This window comes from Petaurus breviceps, unplaced genomic scaffold (assembly GCF_028583685.1).
Source record: "Petaurus breviceps papuanus isolate PSGF00001 unplaced genomic scaffold, PetGlider_PUasm1.0 90822, whole genome shotgun sequence".
Classification (NCBI taxonomy): Eukaryota; Metazoa; Chordata; class Mammalia; order Diprotodontia; family Petauridae; genus Petaurus; species Petaurus breviceps.
The window spans coordinates 3,691,037-3,707,050 of NW_027187351.1; the positions used below are offsets into that span (position 1 = coordinate 3,691,037).

The 16,014-nt window shown below is 38.5% G+C and overlaps 1 protein-coding gene across 1 annotated transcript in view; it reads right to left on the reverse strand.

Annotated features, from left to right (window-relative positions):
* PKHD1 (PKHD1 ciliary IPT domain containing fibrocystin/polyductin) overlaps window positions 1-16,014 on the reverse strand; it is a 669,991-nt gene that overhangs the window by 634,317 nt on the left and 19,660 nt on the right. The window contains exon 6 of the mRNA XM_069070581.1: window positions 7,279-7,336. Within this exon, the coding sequence (XP_068926682.1) occupies window positions 7,279-7,336 (58 nt within the window). The remainder of the gene's footprint in view (window positions 1-7,278; window positions 7,337-16,014) is intronic.

Below are 16,014 nucleotides of genomic sequence, written 5' to 3' on the forward strand. Positions count from 1 at the left end.
GGGGCGGGGGGGACGGTGCATACAGAGGGTACTGTAATGTAGCGTGTAGCGCCGGGGATCACCTTCACTACAGTAGCAATCTCAATAGGGCTTATTTTCGGGGGAGGGCTTATTTTAGAGGAATCTTACACAGTAGCTTCCTCTCTCAATCCTTGCACCCTTTGTACTTGGTGATAGTCTATTCTGTTGGATTGCCTTCTACCGCTCCTGTTCTGATTTTCTCACTGGCGCCCCTTCTTCCCCCACCCTCTAAACGGAAGCCTTCTTTGAGGCTCTGACCAACACTCTTTCCACTCCTCTCTAGACCACATTTCAGCATGTCATTATCACTATAGCATGATCATGGCTCCTTGTTTGTTTGTTTCTGAAAATTGGTTTATAACCTTTCATCACATATTTGTCAAATGGTATAATTCTGTTTATCACAACACTTAAAAGGTAAGCAGAGCAGCAATGTATTCATCAGGGGCATATAGACGCGCTTTTATCTCACACATTGAGAACTGTGAGCCTAGAAGTCTCCGTACACACACATTTTCAGTATATTTCCAAAGGCTAACTTGCATGGTTTGTTTAGAGTACTACAGTACTAATGGTATGGCCACTCAACCCAGTGAAAAACCAAAGTCACGAAGGGACTGGGAGGGCAATCAATCTAAGCTGCCATGAATAAGTCACATGACGTGGTGAGACTTATATCTTCCCAATTTTAACATATATTCACGCATATTCCATGCATCCTAATCCTGCACCAAAGAGAGTTTAATAATAAATGATTTTAAGTAACACTGGCATGATTTTTTTAAAAAAGCTTCACATAATGGTTGCACCCTACTCTTTTGCAAAAAAAAAAAAAATTAGCATAAAATCTGTGATGACTATGCGGTGAAATACGATACTTTCCCCCTTAATAATGGAATCCTATTGCCTCTATTTTTATGATTCACTCTTCTCCTCTCCCAAACTTTAGTCCCAAATTTTATCCCAGTCCATGTTTCCAACCAATCACCTTGCTAGACATCTCCAACCTGCATGCCTCACCAAGATCTCAAATCCAAACCATATAATACAACAATAAAACAAACATTTATCAATGTTCTGCAAGACATTGGTAGAGATTGAAACTATCGATTAGACACAGACCCTGTCTTTAAAACCAGATAGAGTTCACTTTCAAAGCCTGCTCCTCCTCCTGATTCCAATAGTTTTGTTAAAAGCATCACCATTCTCCAGACACTCAGAATGGAAAACTCATGGTCATCTTGAACTTCTTTCTCTCTCTTGTCCCACACATGATTTTATTCACTTACTATTATTCTAGGGAGTTTGTTGAGATTAGATAAACTGACTGGTTTGGGTTTGGGTTTTGTTTTTTTTTTTTTAGCACTTTAAGGTTTGTGAAGTATTTTATATATTTTTTCCTTGTAAGTACTAGAAGTATTATTATAATATCCATTTTACAGAAGGGAAAACTGAGGATCATACAGGTGAAATTTACTTGTCCTAGATCAGACAACTAGCAAGCATTAGAGAGAGGATTTGGACCGAGGTTTTCATACACCAAGTCCAACACTCTATCCATGATGCCATTCTTATGTCTGCCACCCTACTTCAGACCCTCATTATGTCTCTTTTTTAAAAAGAAAATTGTGTTTTGTTTTGACTTTACATAATAGATTAATCCTACTGCATGAGAGGTCTATAGTAACCAAGTAAAATAATTAAGTAAAACTAATAATGCAGTGACCTGAAAGAGCAAACTATTTATAGTACCACTCTTGTCACTGTTGTATTTTTTTAATTAACAGAAACTTTTCTCTTTCTCACACTCCCCATACTAAGAAAAACAAATTTCTTATTATATATATGTATATATATATAATACATATATGCATAATCAAGCAAAACAAATTCCCTCAGTGGCTCTATGCAAAAATGTATATGTCTTCTGATTTTTAAAAGACAGAAAGTGTTTGTAGAATTGGAAATAGAGATAGCCAAGTTGGATAGTAACCAAAGGCATAATACACAGGGTTTCCAGGAAGAAAGCTTTTCAATATCTTTCTAAATAAATGTGTACATTTTAATGCCCCCCAAATCTCACTCTCCAAGACACATAGACATTTATTCAGTGATGTCAGGTCTCACATGGCACAATTTTTAAACCTTGCCTAAGGCAAAAATATCTTTTGTCCCAGTTCTGCTCTGGGGAGGAGGGAAAGAGATGCTATAGAAAGGAGAATGCGGACCCAAAATCCAATTTTATTTACTTATATAACTCCTGCCCTAAGTCAGTTGTAGAAATGTCTCACACACACCAAAATATTTGGCATAGGAATATGCTAAGTTCCATACAAATCTTAATAGGCTTTAAGTTAGATTAAGAAGGACAAAGAAAAGACATGTATTGTTTCTTTGTTTTTGATCCAATGACCTGCTTTGGTGGGCATGAGAAACTATGACTTAGAGGTCCCAGTATCTTCTTTGTTTTCACCTATTAGGTTGCTGCCCAAGGCAGATTAATAGCTAAGATGGACTAAGATGCCTATGGGGAATTAATTGTCACAGTAGAGAACTGTTAACCACATATTGAAGTGTAAATGCTCATAAAACTTCCTCTGGGCTGTTCCCATCTTCACACACACATACACACACACACACACACACACACACACACACACACACACACACACACCTCCCTAGTTGCTAACTCTGGGCAGGCTTCCTAAATGAGCTGAGTGTAATTGTCTGGAAAAAGATTGCTAAAATGCAGCCTTGTGGATCTCACCCGGGGGACCTCTCCAACAGTGCCAACAAGCTGATCATTTACAGAGAAGGCTGAAGAAACCCTGAGGTGGAGAGGATGGTGGTAGCAAGGGAGAGAGTTCAAACTTGGGTAGAAGAAATGGAATTGGCATATCTGGGTGCCAGCAGACATCCCATTCTACCTCACACCCCAAAGTTACCACAGCCTCCCTCATCATTCACTCTTGGAAAGGCCTCCATCATGTACATTGACCGCATGTTACTCCCAGTGGCTTGGGATCCATGCTTCTCCACATAACTCTCTTATGGACTTTGTTTCTTTTTAAGAACAGTCAGTTGTTGATGGCCCACAGGGAAGCAGATGTGTGGACAATCCCACAGAGAAAAATAGCCCCAAAGTCATTTATATTTTTCATTAGTGAGAGACATAATAGGTAGGTGGTGGGAAGTGTGTGGTGGGAAGAACATTGAATATGGAGACAGAAAATCCATATTAAAATCCTGGCTCTATCGTATATTACCTATATGACCTTGGGAGAACATTCAGCCCTCTGAGTCTCAGTTTTCCTATCTACAAAGTTAGAGAATTAGATTATCTTCTCTAAGGTTCTTTCCAGTTCTAAAATCCTACGATACTACAAACTTGCACTTGGTTGTACCATTTCAAATTGAGAAGAAAAATCATCAAAATATTTATTTCATGACAATTTTTACTTTCTTGACTAGTCAATATTCTTCAAAACAATTCAATAAGAATTTATTATGTTGCCCCTCAGCTTATTTATAATTTATTTATTATTAATAATTGATAACTATTTATTATTTATTTATCATCCCTCCTTGGGACCAGATGCTCTAGCTTTCTGTGCCCTCTCCTTTTCATTCTTCCAACAAATGGTGGTCAAAATGGTGGTCACAGGGTGGTCAGAAAAAGCAATACAGGGACATTCTCAAGGTCCCCCTTAAGAACTTTGAAATTGATTGTGTCATTTGGGAGACACTGGCACAGGACCACCCAGCATGATGGGCCCACATCAGAGGAGGTGCTGTGCTCTATGAGCAAAGTAGAATTGAAGGTAACTCAAAAGAAACACGAGATGCTCAAATTTAGAGAATCCACCCCAAATGTTCACATGCGCTATTTGTGCCCAACCTGTGGTAAAACATTCTGAGCTCATACTGGTTTGATCAACCACAGTCAGATGCACTGTAACTTCACTCTAGCCAAGTGAGGTCATTCTGGTCCTCTTCAGAAAAAAGGACAACAGCCCACCAACCAACCATCCAACAAATGCTTATGAAGCCCCTACTGTGTGCAAGGCAATTTGATACAACTAGTATTTATCAATCACCTTCTGTGTTAAGCACTAAGGATACAAAGACAAAAACCAAAATAGTTCCTGCCTTCAAGGAACTTCCATTACCTTTAATATAAACCACAAACTTCTCTACTTGGCAATTAAAGCCCCTCACAACTTGGTTGCACTTAATTGTTCTAGGTTGATTACTTACTCATTACTTCTCAAATAATTTATGTTCCAGCAAAAATAGCCTACATGTTGCTCCCCATAGATGTCATCCTATCTTTTGTGTCCATGCTTTTGTGCAGGCTGTGCCTAGAATCATCTCCCTCTACGTGTTTGTCTCTCAGAATCCTTAACTTCATTCAAGGATCAGCAGAAGTGTTTCCTTCTAGAAGAGGCATTTCTTAATTCCCCTTGTTGCTCCCCTCTCTCTAAAATTCCTTATTTTGTTTTAAATGCAGTTTTTCTTTACTCGAATGTATGGATGTTGTCCAACCCACCCTTAGCAGAATGGTGATAGAAAAAGAAATTCAGAACTGAAAGGTACCTCAGAGGTCCTCTGGTCCAACCTTCTTATTTTTCCTGTTTGTTTTTTGAAACTAGGTCTCCTTATTTGCCCAGGCTAGAAGACCAGTATCCATTCACTGCCCAGTCCCATTGTGGGTCATTACAGAAGTGAGGAACTAATCCATGGACCAGGACTGCCCCTCCTCAGACCCTGTTGCCCCTTCCACCCCCAGACACTCACCACATTAGTGGTTTTGGGGGTTGTTCATCCTTCATTCTTGAAGAGGATCAATCACTAGGGAGATGTCTTGACTTGTGCATCAGTCTCATTTTCTTCTCCAGTCGTCAAAATCCAGTGTGGACACCCAACAAGTTTTAGCCATAATGCAGCTCAGCTCTCTTTAATGCTCAAGTGATCCACCAACCTCAGCCTTTCCCAGTAACAGAGATTACAGGCATGGGCCACCATGTCAGAACCAGCCCTCTCATTTTACAAGTAAAGAAACCGAGGTCCGGAGAGACTAAGTGAGTAGCCCAGTGTCACAGAGGCAGTAAGTGACAAAGCTGGAGTTTGAATCAACTCCAAGTTCAGTGTTCTTCCCACTGCACTACACTTGCCTCTGTAGTGAAAGCACCTTCAAGGCAGGAATATTTTATTTTTGTCTGAATCCTCAGCACCTCACTGTATCTGCCATGTAGCAGACACTTAATAAATGTATATTGCATTGAATGCATATTGTATAATAATAAATAAGTAAATACAATAGAGATATAGTAACAAATACAATATAGATACAATAGAATACAAGATATAGAATAACCACAAAGTAATTGACCCTGAACAGGTCACTTTACCTTGTTTGCTTCAGTTTCCTCATCTGTAAAATGAGCTGAAGAAGGAAATGACACGTCACTCCAAAATCTTTTCCAAGAGCACCCCAAATGAGGTCACAAAGAATCAGATACAACCAATCAACTGAACAATAATAACAAAAATTTTGTTGTTGGGGGAACCCTAAGCACTGGGGCTGTCAGAAAAATGTCCCAAGTAGGAGGTGATAACTAACATAAACATGGAAAGGAGGTAAGAATTCCAAGACACAGAAATGAGAAGGGAGAACATTTCAGGCATGGTCCACACCCTGTGTAAAAGTACACAGGCAAGAGATGAAATGCTATGCACAATTATGCCAGTTTGGCTGGAGAAGAGAGTATGTGAATAGGACTAAAATCAAGTCATTCTAGAAAGATGTACTGAACATAGTCTGACTTTAAATATCAAATAGAGACGTGAGTATTTTAATCTTTAGGCAACAGGGAGTCACTACAGAGTGACAGGGAGGCTACAAGAGAAGGAGATTAATGTGATCAGACTTCTGCTTCTGAATATCAGTTTGGCAGCTATGTGGAGGATGGAATGGAGAAGAGAGAGATTGGAAGCAGGGATAATAATTATTAATAACAATTAGAAGAGGAACTTTAACTCTAACCCTGCAATAGTCCAGGCAAGAGATGATGAGGGGCTGACGTCCTGGGGTAACTATGTGAATAGAGAGAAGGGAATGGATGTAAGAAGTGCTATAGAGGTGAAATTGGCAAGACATGGAAACTGATCGAAGGTGACAGATGAGGAAGGAGGGAAAATTAAAGGATGATGCAGAGGTTGTGGTCAGGGTAGCTGAAAGGATATCCTCAACAGAAATAGGAAAAGTAAGAATACTGGTGAATTTCAGGGGTCCAGAAGCCTGGGAGACAAAATAGATTCCATTTTGGACAAACTGAACTTGAGATGCCCACGTGAAATCAAAACAGAGATGTACAGAATTTGGTAGGAAAGGACTGAAGCTCTAGAGAGAGATGAGGGCTGGATATATAAATCTGGGAGGGACGTATATGCACTGACATGATGGTTGAGGCCATGAGTGCTGATAAGATCACCAAAAAATGGAGTGTAGGAAGAAAAGAGGACATAAGGCAGAATTGTGGGGTATGCTAAGCTTCAGGGGTCAGGGGCAGATGGCACTGGGGATATAAAAGCAAAAACAAAACAGTCCCTTGTCCCATTCTGCTGGAGAGAGTTTTTCATTTATTTTTTCAGATTCCATATTAGTCTAACTGCCTATCTCAGAATGATGCTCTCACAGTAGGAAAGTTTGACAGCAAAAGGTACTGGATGATGGTCCTAACACATAGCTGGTAGTCAACAACCATCTAATGCTGATGACCTTAAAAAACAATGATTAACTTAAGGCTTCCATTTCTTGACTGAATCACAGGGAAGACCTAATTGCTTTAATCCCATTTAAATGTCTTTAAATGTACATGCACTGTGAAACATATTGCAAAATAGGTCAGAGGAAAGAATAAACTAGATTAAAGGTAAAAGGTTGGAGTTAGAATCTATTCTCCCAACAGACATGGAGAAGAGACCAATTTTTTAAGCAACAAAAAGAATGATCAGGAGTAGAGAAAAAAAACAAAATCCATTCAAAGGGAGTAAGAATTACATCACTGTCTGTGGATTATATAAATTTAGAGTTGCAAATCTTACTGGTCATCTAGTCCAGCTTCCTCATTTTACAGATGAGGACAATGAGGCACAGAAAGGTCAAGGGACTCAAGGGTCACAGAGTAAATAAGAATCTGAGGTGGGATTTAAAACCAAATTCAAAAGTCTCTGCTTTAATACAATATTGCTTACCTGGCACTCCAGACGGTGGGTTTACTTGGTAAACAATGGGTGTCTGTGCCTTGGAAAACTATAAGGAAACAAAGATTAATGTGAACATTTTCATCAGATTCATAGCTGATATCCCCAGCCTTTTCCCATGAAATATTAACTGGTTCAGTTATAAATGGTTAACTTTTCTCAAAATGATCTTACATCTATGATCTCCTTTTATCCAAACAACATCTGGCCTCAGGGGGTAAGACAAATATTAGTATCCATCTCTTGATCAAGGAAAGTGAGACAGAGAAGAAAAGAGCCACACAGCTACTTAGATGGTAGACCCAGGTCTCATGAACCCAGACCCATGATCTTTCCACCATTTTTAACCACACTTCCACATTAAAGGGCAGAAATCTTTCAGAGATGGCCAGCCAAGTCTTTATGGTGGGAGCAGGTGGAAGGTGGTCACCACCCAAGCAACCCTCAAAAGAAGCTTTCTGACCCAAATCCCCCAAAGGAATTCATAGGCAGAGTATAATGTTAATGAGATATATGATCTTCCCCGCCCATTAATAAGTCTCATGTGGGAACCCATTAAGGGAAGCTTGCTTAGGGGAGGCTTGCTTGTAGGAAGGCTTTCACACCTTTTGCTAATTTCTAATTAGGCACTGAGTCATGAGGGTTATGATGCCCTCTAGCTCTGAAAAGTTTATATATGCTCTGAGTTGTTATTTTGCTTTGGGAGCTCTCTTATGAGAAGGATCTTGTGATGCCCCTGTCAAGATTCCGAGTGGTTATATATTCAGAGCTTTCCTACTGCTCAGATGTAAAGGCTCTTTCGATCCAGGGATGTATGTAAAGTGTATAGGTGATTCAGGCAGTCAGAGCCCTGTCTGTTGGTCTTTATTTCTCTGCTTGTATTTTCTCTGTTTGTATTTTCTCTGAAGTTCAGAGTATTGACTTTTCCCCTGAACATAATTAAATTAAACATAATTACATTCCCCTGAATATAATTTTAAAAGATTGTGGACCCCTTAAACAGCTATCTTTCCTAATAAAGCAGATCTAAGAACCTGTGCTAGTAGCCATCCTGGGCATGCCAGTGTGGTTGCTGCTACACAGAGAAATGAGGATATTCTAGAATCAGTGGCATAGAACTCATATATAACCAGAAGTCACTAAATTTTACATAAGGATTCTTTTGGGTTCATATTGACTTAAAAACCATATATTAGTTTCATTTATATTATTGTATTTTTATTTTTTTTCCTGAAATATTTTCCAATTACATTTTAATCTGGTGGCCAAACTCAGTAGTAGAATGTGGACTACATTTTTGACACCTCTGATCTAGTCCAACTGCTTTGGCTGCATCTCTCATTTTACAAGTGGGAAAATTATGATGAGATAACATACCAGAATTTGTGTGATGCAGCCAAAGCAGTGAAATTATATATCTCTAAACACTTACGTCAGTAAAAGAAAGACAAAAATCAAACAATTGGGCATGAGACTAAAAAAAATAAACTAGAAAAAGAACAAATTTAAAATTCCCAACTAAAAACCAAAATGGAAATCCTAAAAATCAAAGGAGAGGTTGATAAAATTGAAAGTAAAAGGAACCAAAGAAGTAATAAATAAAATAAAAGTGTTCTTGTGGGGAAAAAAATAAAATGTATAACCTATTGATTAATCTGAGGTTTTAAAAAAAAATAAGAAAAGCAAATTATCAGTATCAAAAATGCAAAGTAAGAATGCTCACCAATGCAAATGAAATTAAAACAATTATTAGGAACTATTTTGCCCAATTATATGCCAATAAAACTGACAATCTAAGTAAAAGAGATGAATATTTACTAAAATATAAATTGCCCAGATTAACAGAAGAAGAAATAGAATACCTAAATAACTCTATCTTAGAAAAAATAAATTGAATAAGCCACAAATGAGCTTCCTATGAAAAAATCTCCAGGAGCAAATGAATTTACAAGTGAAATCTACCCAACATTTAAAGAACAATTCATTTCAATACTATATAAATTATTTGAAAAATAGGTAAAGAAGGAATCCTACCAAATCCTCCTATGACACAAATATTATTTTGATACCTTAACCAGGGAAAGCAAAAACAGAGAAAGAAAACTATAGACCAATTTTCCTAATAAATATTGATGCAAAAATGTTAAATAAAATATTATCAAGGAGACCACAGCAATATATCATAAAGATCATACATTATGATTACATGGGATTTATACTAGGAATTTAGGACTGGTTCAATATTAGGCAAACTATTAAGCGTAATTGACCATATCAATAACAAAAGCAACAAAAATCATATGATTCTAGTAATAGATACTGAAAAAGATCTTGACAAAAACAACACCCATTCCTATTTTTTTTTAAGTTGGAAAGCATAGGAATCAATGGAGCTTTTCTTCTCTTTCCTTTTTTTTAAAAAAATTGATAACCTATTTAGTAGGTGATAAAAAACAAGGAAGGAAGGAAGGAAGGAAGGAAGGAAGGAAGGAAGGAAGAAAGGAAGGAAGGAAGGAAGGAAGGAAGGAAGGAAGGAAGGAAGGAAGGAAGGAAGGAAGGAAGGAAGGCAAGAAGGAAAAAAAGAATTTATTAAGTGCCTACTATGTGCCAGGCACTGTGTTTTACACTTTACAAATATTATGTCTTTGATGCTCACAGCAACCCTGGGAGGCATGTGCTATTATTATTCCCATTTTACAGCAGAGGAGACTGAAGCAAATAGAAGTTAAGTAACTTGCCCAGTGTCACACAGCTAGTAAGTATCTGAGGCCAGATTTTTATTTAGGTCTTCCTGAATCCAGGCCTAGGATTCCAGTCACTTTCAATTAACAAGCACCACTGAACAAGAATTCCTGCTCATTAAACAAATTTTAAAAGAAAAGATTACTTCCTCTCTCTGTCTCTTTCTCTCTTTGTCTCTCTCTCTGCCTATCAAGCATGTCAATACTCTGAGTCTCTCCCAGCCTTCCATAGAAGTGCGTAGAGGCTCTTTCTCCCTTTCTGCCTTCCACTGCTGTGGTTGCTTACACATAGTAGGCAGAGCATTTGCTTATCTGGGTGACCCTGACACTGAATCTCTGTACCCTGGCTGCCTCAGCTGCTTCCTGTTCCTTTCCCTTAGCAACAGTGGTCCTAAGATGAGCATGGCCAGCCTTGGCATCGGCCTTATGGGTTTGTGAGATTGAGAGCTCTTGAATCTGGTGCTGACTGGTAGGAGGGGATATTTCCTGTTACTGCAGGGGTCTGAAGGAGATAACCACTCACAGAAGGATAAGCCATGCACATCTGACTTGCAAAAAAAAAGCTGTAGACCTTGAACAAGCTGCTCAGTTCAGTAACCTACAAGATATTTATCTATTAATTTCATCATTATCTATTAATGTTTTAAGTATAAATCTCCTGGGATGGAATAACAGGAATGATGAATTACTCACATGCTTTAACTATTTATCATTGCACAATTAAGGGTTTTTAGTATTTTAAGCATTGCTTTTATAGTGAAAGAAACAAAAAATATCTGTCCCACACCTGATCTATTTTGAGTACCTTTCAAGAAAGGAACCTATTAATCCCTCTTGGGTCCACCTTAGACATGAGCCATGTCTATTTTAGAGATTTTTCTCCTCCAGAGTTTGCCTCTAGTACCGCAGTGTAATAACCTAGGGCAAAGGAGAAAAAGACTGACTCTCCCCTTAGGACATCACAAGAACTGAACCTAACCCACAAGAGCCCACAGGCAGAGGCCCTTAGTAGGAGGAGGTAGCCTGCACCAATGAGTTTTACAAAGAGATTAGGAACTGAGGCCCATTATGACATTATGAGAGATTAGGACTTTCTCATGGTCACATAGTTAGTAAATCATAGAGTCCAGATTTGAACTTGAGTCTTGGGACTACATGTTTAGTGTTTTTTCTACCATACTACTCACTGCTTCTTCCCAAATTGCCTGATTACTCAGAAGAAAGAAAACAACCAATTATTAAGCACCTTCTACATCCCAGGCACTCTGCAAAGTACATTACAAATATCTCATTTGATCCTAACAACAATCCTGGGAAGTAGGTGCTATTACTATCATCATTTTACAGATGAGGAAATTGAGGCAGACATAGATTAAGTGACTTGCCTAAGATCACACAGCTAGTATATATGTCTTAGGGTGGATTTGAACTTTAATCTTCCCAACTCCATGCCCTGCACTCTCTCCACTGCATCACCTACTGCCTCTAGTTGGACCACTTCTCTGTCCTGTAAAATGCTGAGACCTCTTCCTCCTCCACATGTATTTGCTAAATCCTCTAATTTGTGAAAGAAACTCCAGCACCATTGTTTACCTTGGTCTGCTTCCATCACATTGGGAGTCCACCTTCCCAGAAAGAATTTCAGCAAAGAACTGTGTGTTGTTAATCAATACCTCTAATCAGTCATCAAGAATTGACAGACACTGTAACAAAGAAGAAAGCTACAAGGCAAGTATTGATCCAGACAGCACCTCACTGGAAAGACTGTTCTCTTTTTTAATGGAAAGGCTAGATAATTTATAACTGATGGATAATGTTAGCATTCAGGGAGGTCAAAGGAAGAATGATCTAACCTCACTATTTTAGAATTGGTTCTGATCTCACCAAAGATTATGTGCAAATACATTTATTCTTCCTCTTTCCCTTCTCCTTCCCACATGCATATGCATTCTCATCCTTTCCTTTGTCTTCACATCTCTAGTCCTCTGTTACATTGGTATAACTCAAGGAAGAAAGTTTGGCTAATTCTGTAATAGCCTGAGAGAAATCAGTCAGTTATTGCTGACATATATCCATAATAAAGGCAGAAATGCAAAAAAAGGCTGATTCTTATTTCTTTACTCTTTTGTTCCTGTCACTAATTTAATGTACATGCTAAATAGTCACCATCATGAGAAAATAGGGGTTTCATACTCCTAGACCCTCTAGAACTTTTTTTTTGACTGGGAGAGTCCCCAAAATGGGTTTTAGGGATACACTGACAATCAAATAGTTGTCTGGAGCCAGAGACTGTAAGTCTGTACTAGAAAAAAAATGGTCAAAGATATCTAAAGAATCAGATTGATCTTATCCTGGGAGCTTCAACTATACTGTATATTTAGGATTGTCTGTTGGAATACAATACTAGCAAGTTTCCTTCTGACAAGCACAGACCAAAAACTTTAAAGCTCTTGTATCTTCAGCAGTGAAGTGTAACAGTATTATAACAGTATTCACAGATAAGGAAACAAGTATGGAGTCAGAAAAAATAACTTTTTTTATAACATTTATGTTTAGATTATTAAATATATGTATAAATTTCTATGTTTGTAGATATATAAAATCTTATTTGATCCACCCAGCACTGTGAGGCTATAATTCTTATTCTAAATCAAGCATTCTTTCTATTCTTCCACAATTGCTTTTCTACAGATTCAAAATAATTTTAGAAAAGGAGTTCTATCTTATCCTCTGTGTATTTCTTTCCTTTCCCTCCAGCTACCAGATCCGACCCCATGCCTCAACAGCAAGCACAGTGCCTTATGTGAATAAGCACTCAATACGTGCTTATGGACTTAATCATTAAATTATAAGTGAGAGTCTGATGATAACGCAACTTTCAAAGGGATAATGGAAAAAAAGGAGTGGATGGGAAGTCAAAAGACCCAAATCTGAATTCTGGCTCTGTCTCTTACTGACTCTATAACTGAACCAATTGCTTTACCTTCACTTCAAATTTCTCCTCTGGAAAAAGAAGCGATTACACTAGATAAGGAGTTCTCAATCCTTTTAGTCTTACAACTTGTTTACATTCTTAAAAATTATTGAGGACCACCCTGTACCCCACCAAGGATCTTTTGTTTAAGTGGACTATATCTATCAATATTTACTGTATTAGAAATTAAAATATCTTCATATTACTATGAAAATAGTTTTGACCTTGCGGACCCCTGAAAGGGTGTCAGGGATGCCACACTTTGAGAACTACTAAACTGCAGTTACCCCTTCCACATCACAGAAGTTAGGGGTTAGGAGCATCTTAGGTACCCCTACGATCTGGAAAATCCCCATAAAATTTTTGGACCCTCCCTTTGTACCAGAGAAGAAGTCTGAATTTTTTTTTCTTTTTTTATGGGATGTTTGCAGTAACCTATTATAAAATTTGGGCAAAGTATTTGTTCATAGGCTCTGCGTCATCTGCTGGGCTTTACGTATCATTGTGGCTTCTGCAAAACTCCCCCAAAATTCCCACTTAGTTTTTTATGCCAACCATTGATATATATAGAAACTTCTATGGGTACAGTTGTGATGTGAAAGGGATAACTGTAGAGGGTCTCCAAGGTCCCTTCAGCTCCACAGGCCCACAAGATATACTCCACAGATGAATGAATGGAGACTCATAGGGGTTAAAGGATTAGCCTCAGATCACTCAACTAATAAGTAACCCAGTTCTTATGAATCCAAGTGCATGTGCTTTTCACTAAACTGATGTATTTGCAGATAGTATGCGAAACAAGTGATAGAAGCAATCTGGTCTTTTAATCTGTATTTTATTTAGAAGTCACTCATTCATTGTGAAGAAACATTTAATGAATGCCTACTCCATGCAAAGACTTACACTAAGTGTTGTGTAGAAGACAGAAATGAAACAAGGATCTGAGGCTTAGCTCTGTCAGCCACCGCCAGAACAAACAGGGAGAACAACATCTGGGATCTTTCTTCCCCCATAACTTCTCTAGGGGCATGGGAAGGGGTGGTGTAGGTCAGTTCAGCATTCAGTGGCACTCACAGCTAAGCCTCCAAAAAAATCTAACTTGTGATTCTCTCCTTGTTGACGCAATAAAAAAATTGTACATTTCTGACAGATACAGGCCCAAGCTCCCCCACCAAGCCAGAGACATGGCAAGTAAAAAATTAATGAGCTTCCAAATCAACTTCCCTCATGCTGATCAGCTGTGTTGAAGTAAGGTCAGGGGCAGACAAGCTTCAGGGGAGGCAAAGCAGCAGATGAGACTGATAAAGCCACCACCACCAACTGATAGATAAACCTTCTGTGAGTTGTTCAAACTTGTCAGTGCCTGCAGCGGGCTTTTTGGAGCTGACTGGAGAGATGAAATTAATTTTTAATACTCATGGCTCCCCCAGTCCCAGTCCCAAAACAAAGAGACACACTGTGTTTTATTTAGCTTAGAATGCCTCTCATTAAATGCATCCCCTGGTGATTTTTCATCAACTTGCTAAGCTAGTTGAACCACTGCAAGACTTGTTTACTTTAATGTGCAGTTTTAGGAGGTTTGGGCCCAGTGTCTGCTATTCAATCATTGTATAAGCTGGTAAGAGCCTGATTACAGAGGCAGGGGGACTCCAAAGGCAAAGCTATTTCAGCTAAGGACCATCTTCTGGCATCTCCAGAATTGTGCATCTTTTAGACAAGCCTAATAGCGATAGTGTGGCCGAAAAGGGAGAAAAACATGACGAGCATTTTTATCCTTCTACTGTGTATGGGTTGGGGCAAGAGTGGCAAGGAAGGAATCAGATAATCCTATCAGGAGCAAAGCTCTCAGGTCAAAAAATTGATTAGGCTTTAATAAACTAGATAGATACATAGGTAGAGATAGATGATAGATGATAGATAGATAGATAGATAGATAGATAGATAGATAGATAGATAGATAGATAGATAGATAGATAGATAGATAGATAGATAAGGGGTGGCTAGGTGGTACATACATCTGCCCTGGAGTCTGGAGGATCTGAGTTCAAACCTGGCCTCAGACACTTGACATGCTTACTAACCATGTGACTTTGGGCAAGTCACTTAACCCCAACTGCCCTCCAAAAAGCAAAAATAAAAAAATAAAGATATTCACTTTTTCAATCCATCCTCTGTACAACTGCCAAATTAATTTTCCTAAAGCACCTTGTCACTCCTCTGTTCAAGACCCTTCGGTGGCTCTCCATTGCCTCTAGGATAAAACATAAATCCTTTTGTTTGGTATTCAAAGTGTTTCAGAGCATGACTGTAGTCTATTTTTCCAAATTTATTTCACACTACAGCACATGATGACACATACACACACACATTCTCTCTACATTTCAGTTAAATGGGCCTGCTTGCTATCACACACTAAGACATCTATTTTGGCACCTTTGCATAGTCTATCCCCTGTGTTTGCAATGATCGCTCTCCTCATTTCCAAATCTTGGAATATGTAACTTCCTTCAAGGTTCAGTTCAAGTGGCATCTCTTACATGTTTTCCTTGAGCCTCCCACTTATTATTGCTTCCCCTTATCCATCACTGAGATTATTATGCACGTATATTTTAACACATAATATATATAATAAAATTGTATATAATATACTTTATATAATATATATGTGACACACATATGTGTGTGCTTACATATTCAGAGAGACAGAGGGAGAGAGAGACAGAGACAAAGACAGAGAGAGATGGAGGGAGGGAGAGAGGCAGAAAGAGGGAGGAGCAAGAAGGAAGAGATGGGGGAGGGCGAAAGAGATGGAGGAGACAAAGAAGAGAGAGACAGAAAGAAAAAGAGAGAAAAAGGATAGAAAGGAACAGAGAGAGAATGATGGAGAGGGGGGAGAGAAAGGGAGAAACAGAGAAAGAAGACAAACAGAAAGAAAAGAAAGAGTTAGAGAAATGAAGAGGAGAGGAGAGAAGAGAAGAGAAGAGAAGAGAAGAGAAGAGAAGAGAAGAGAAG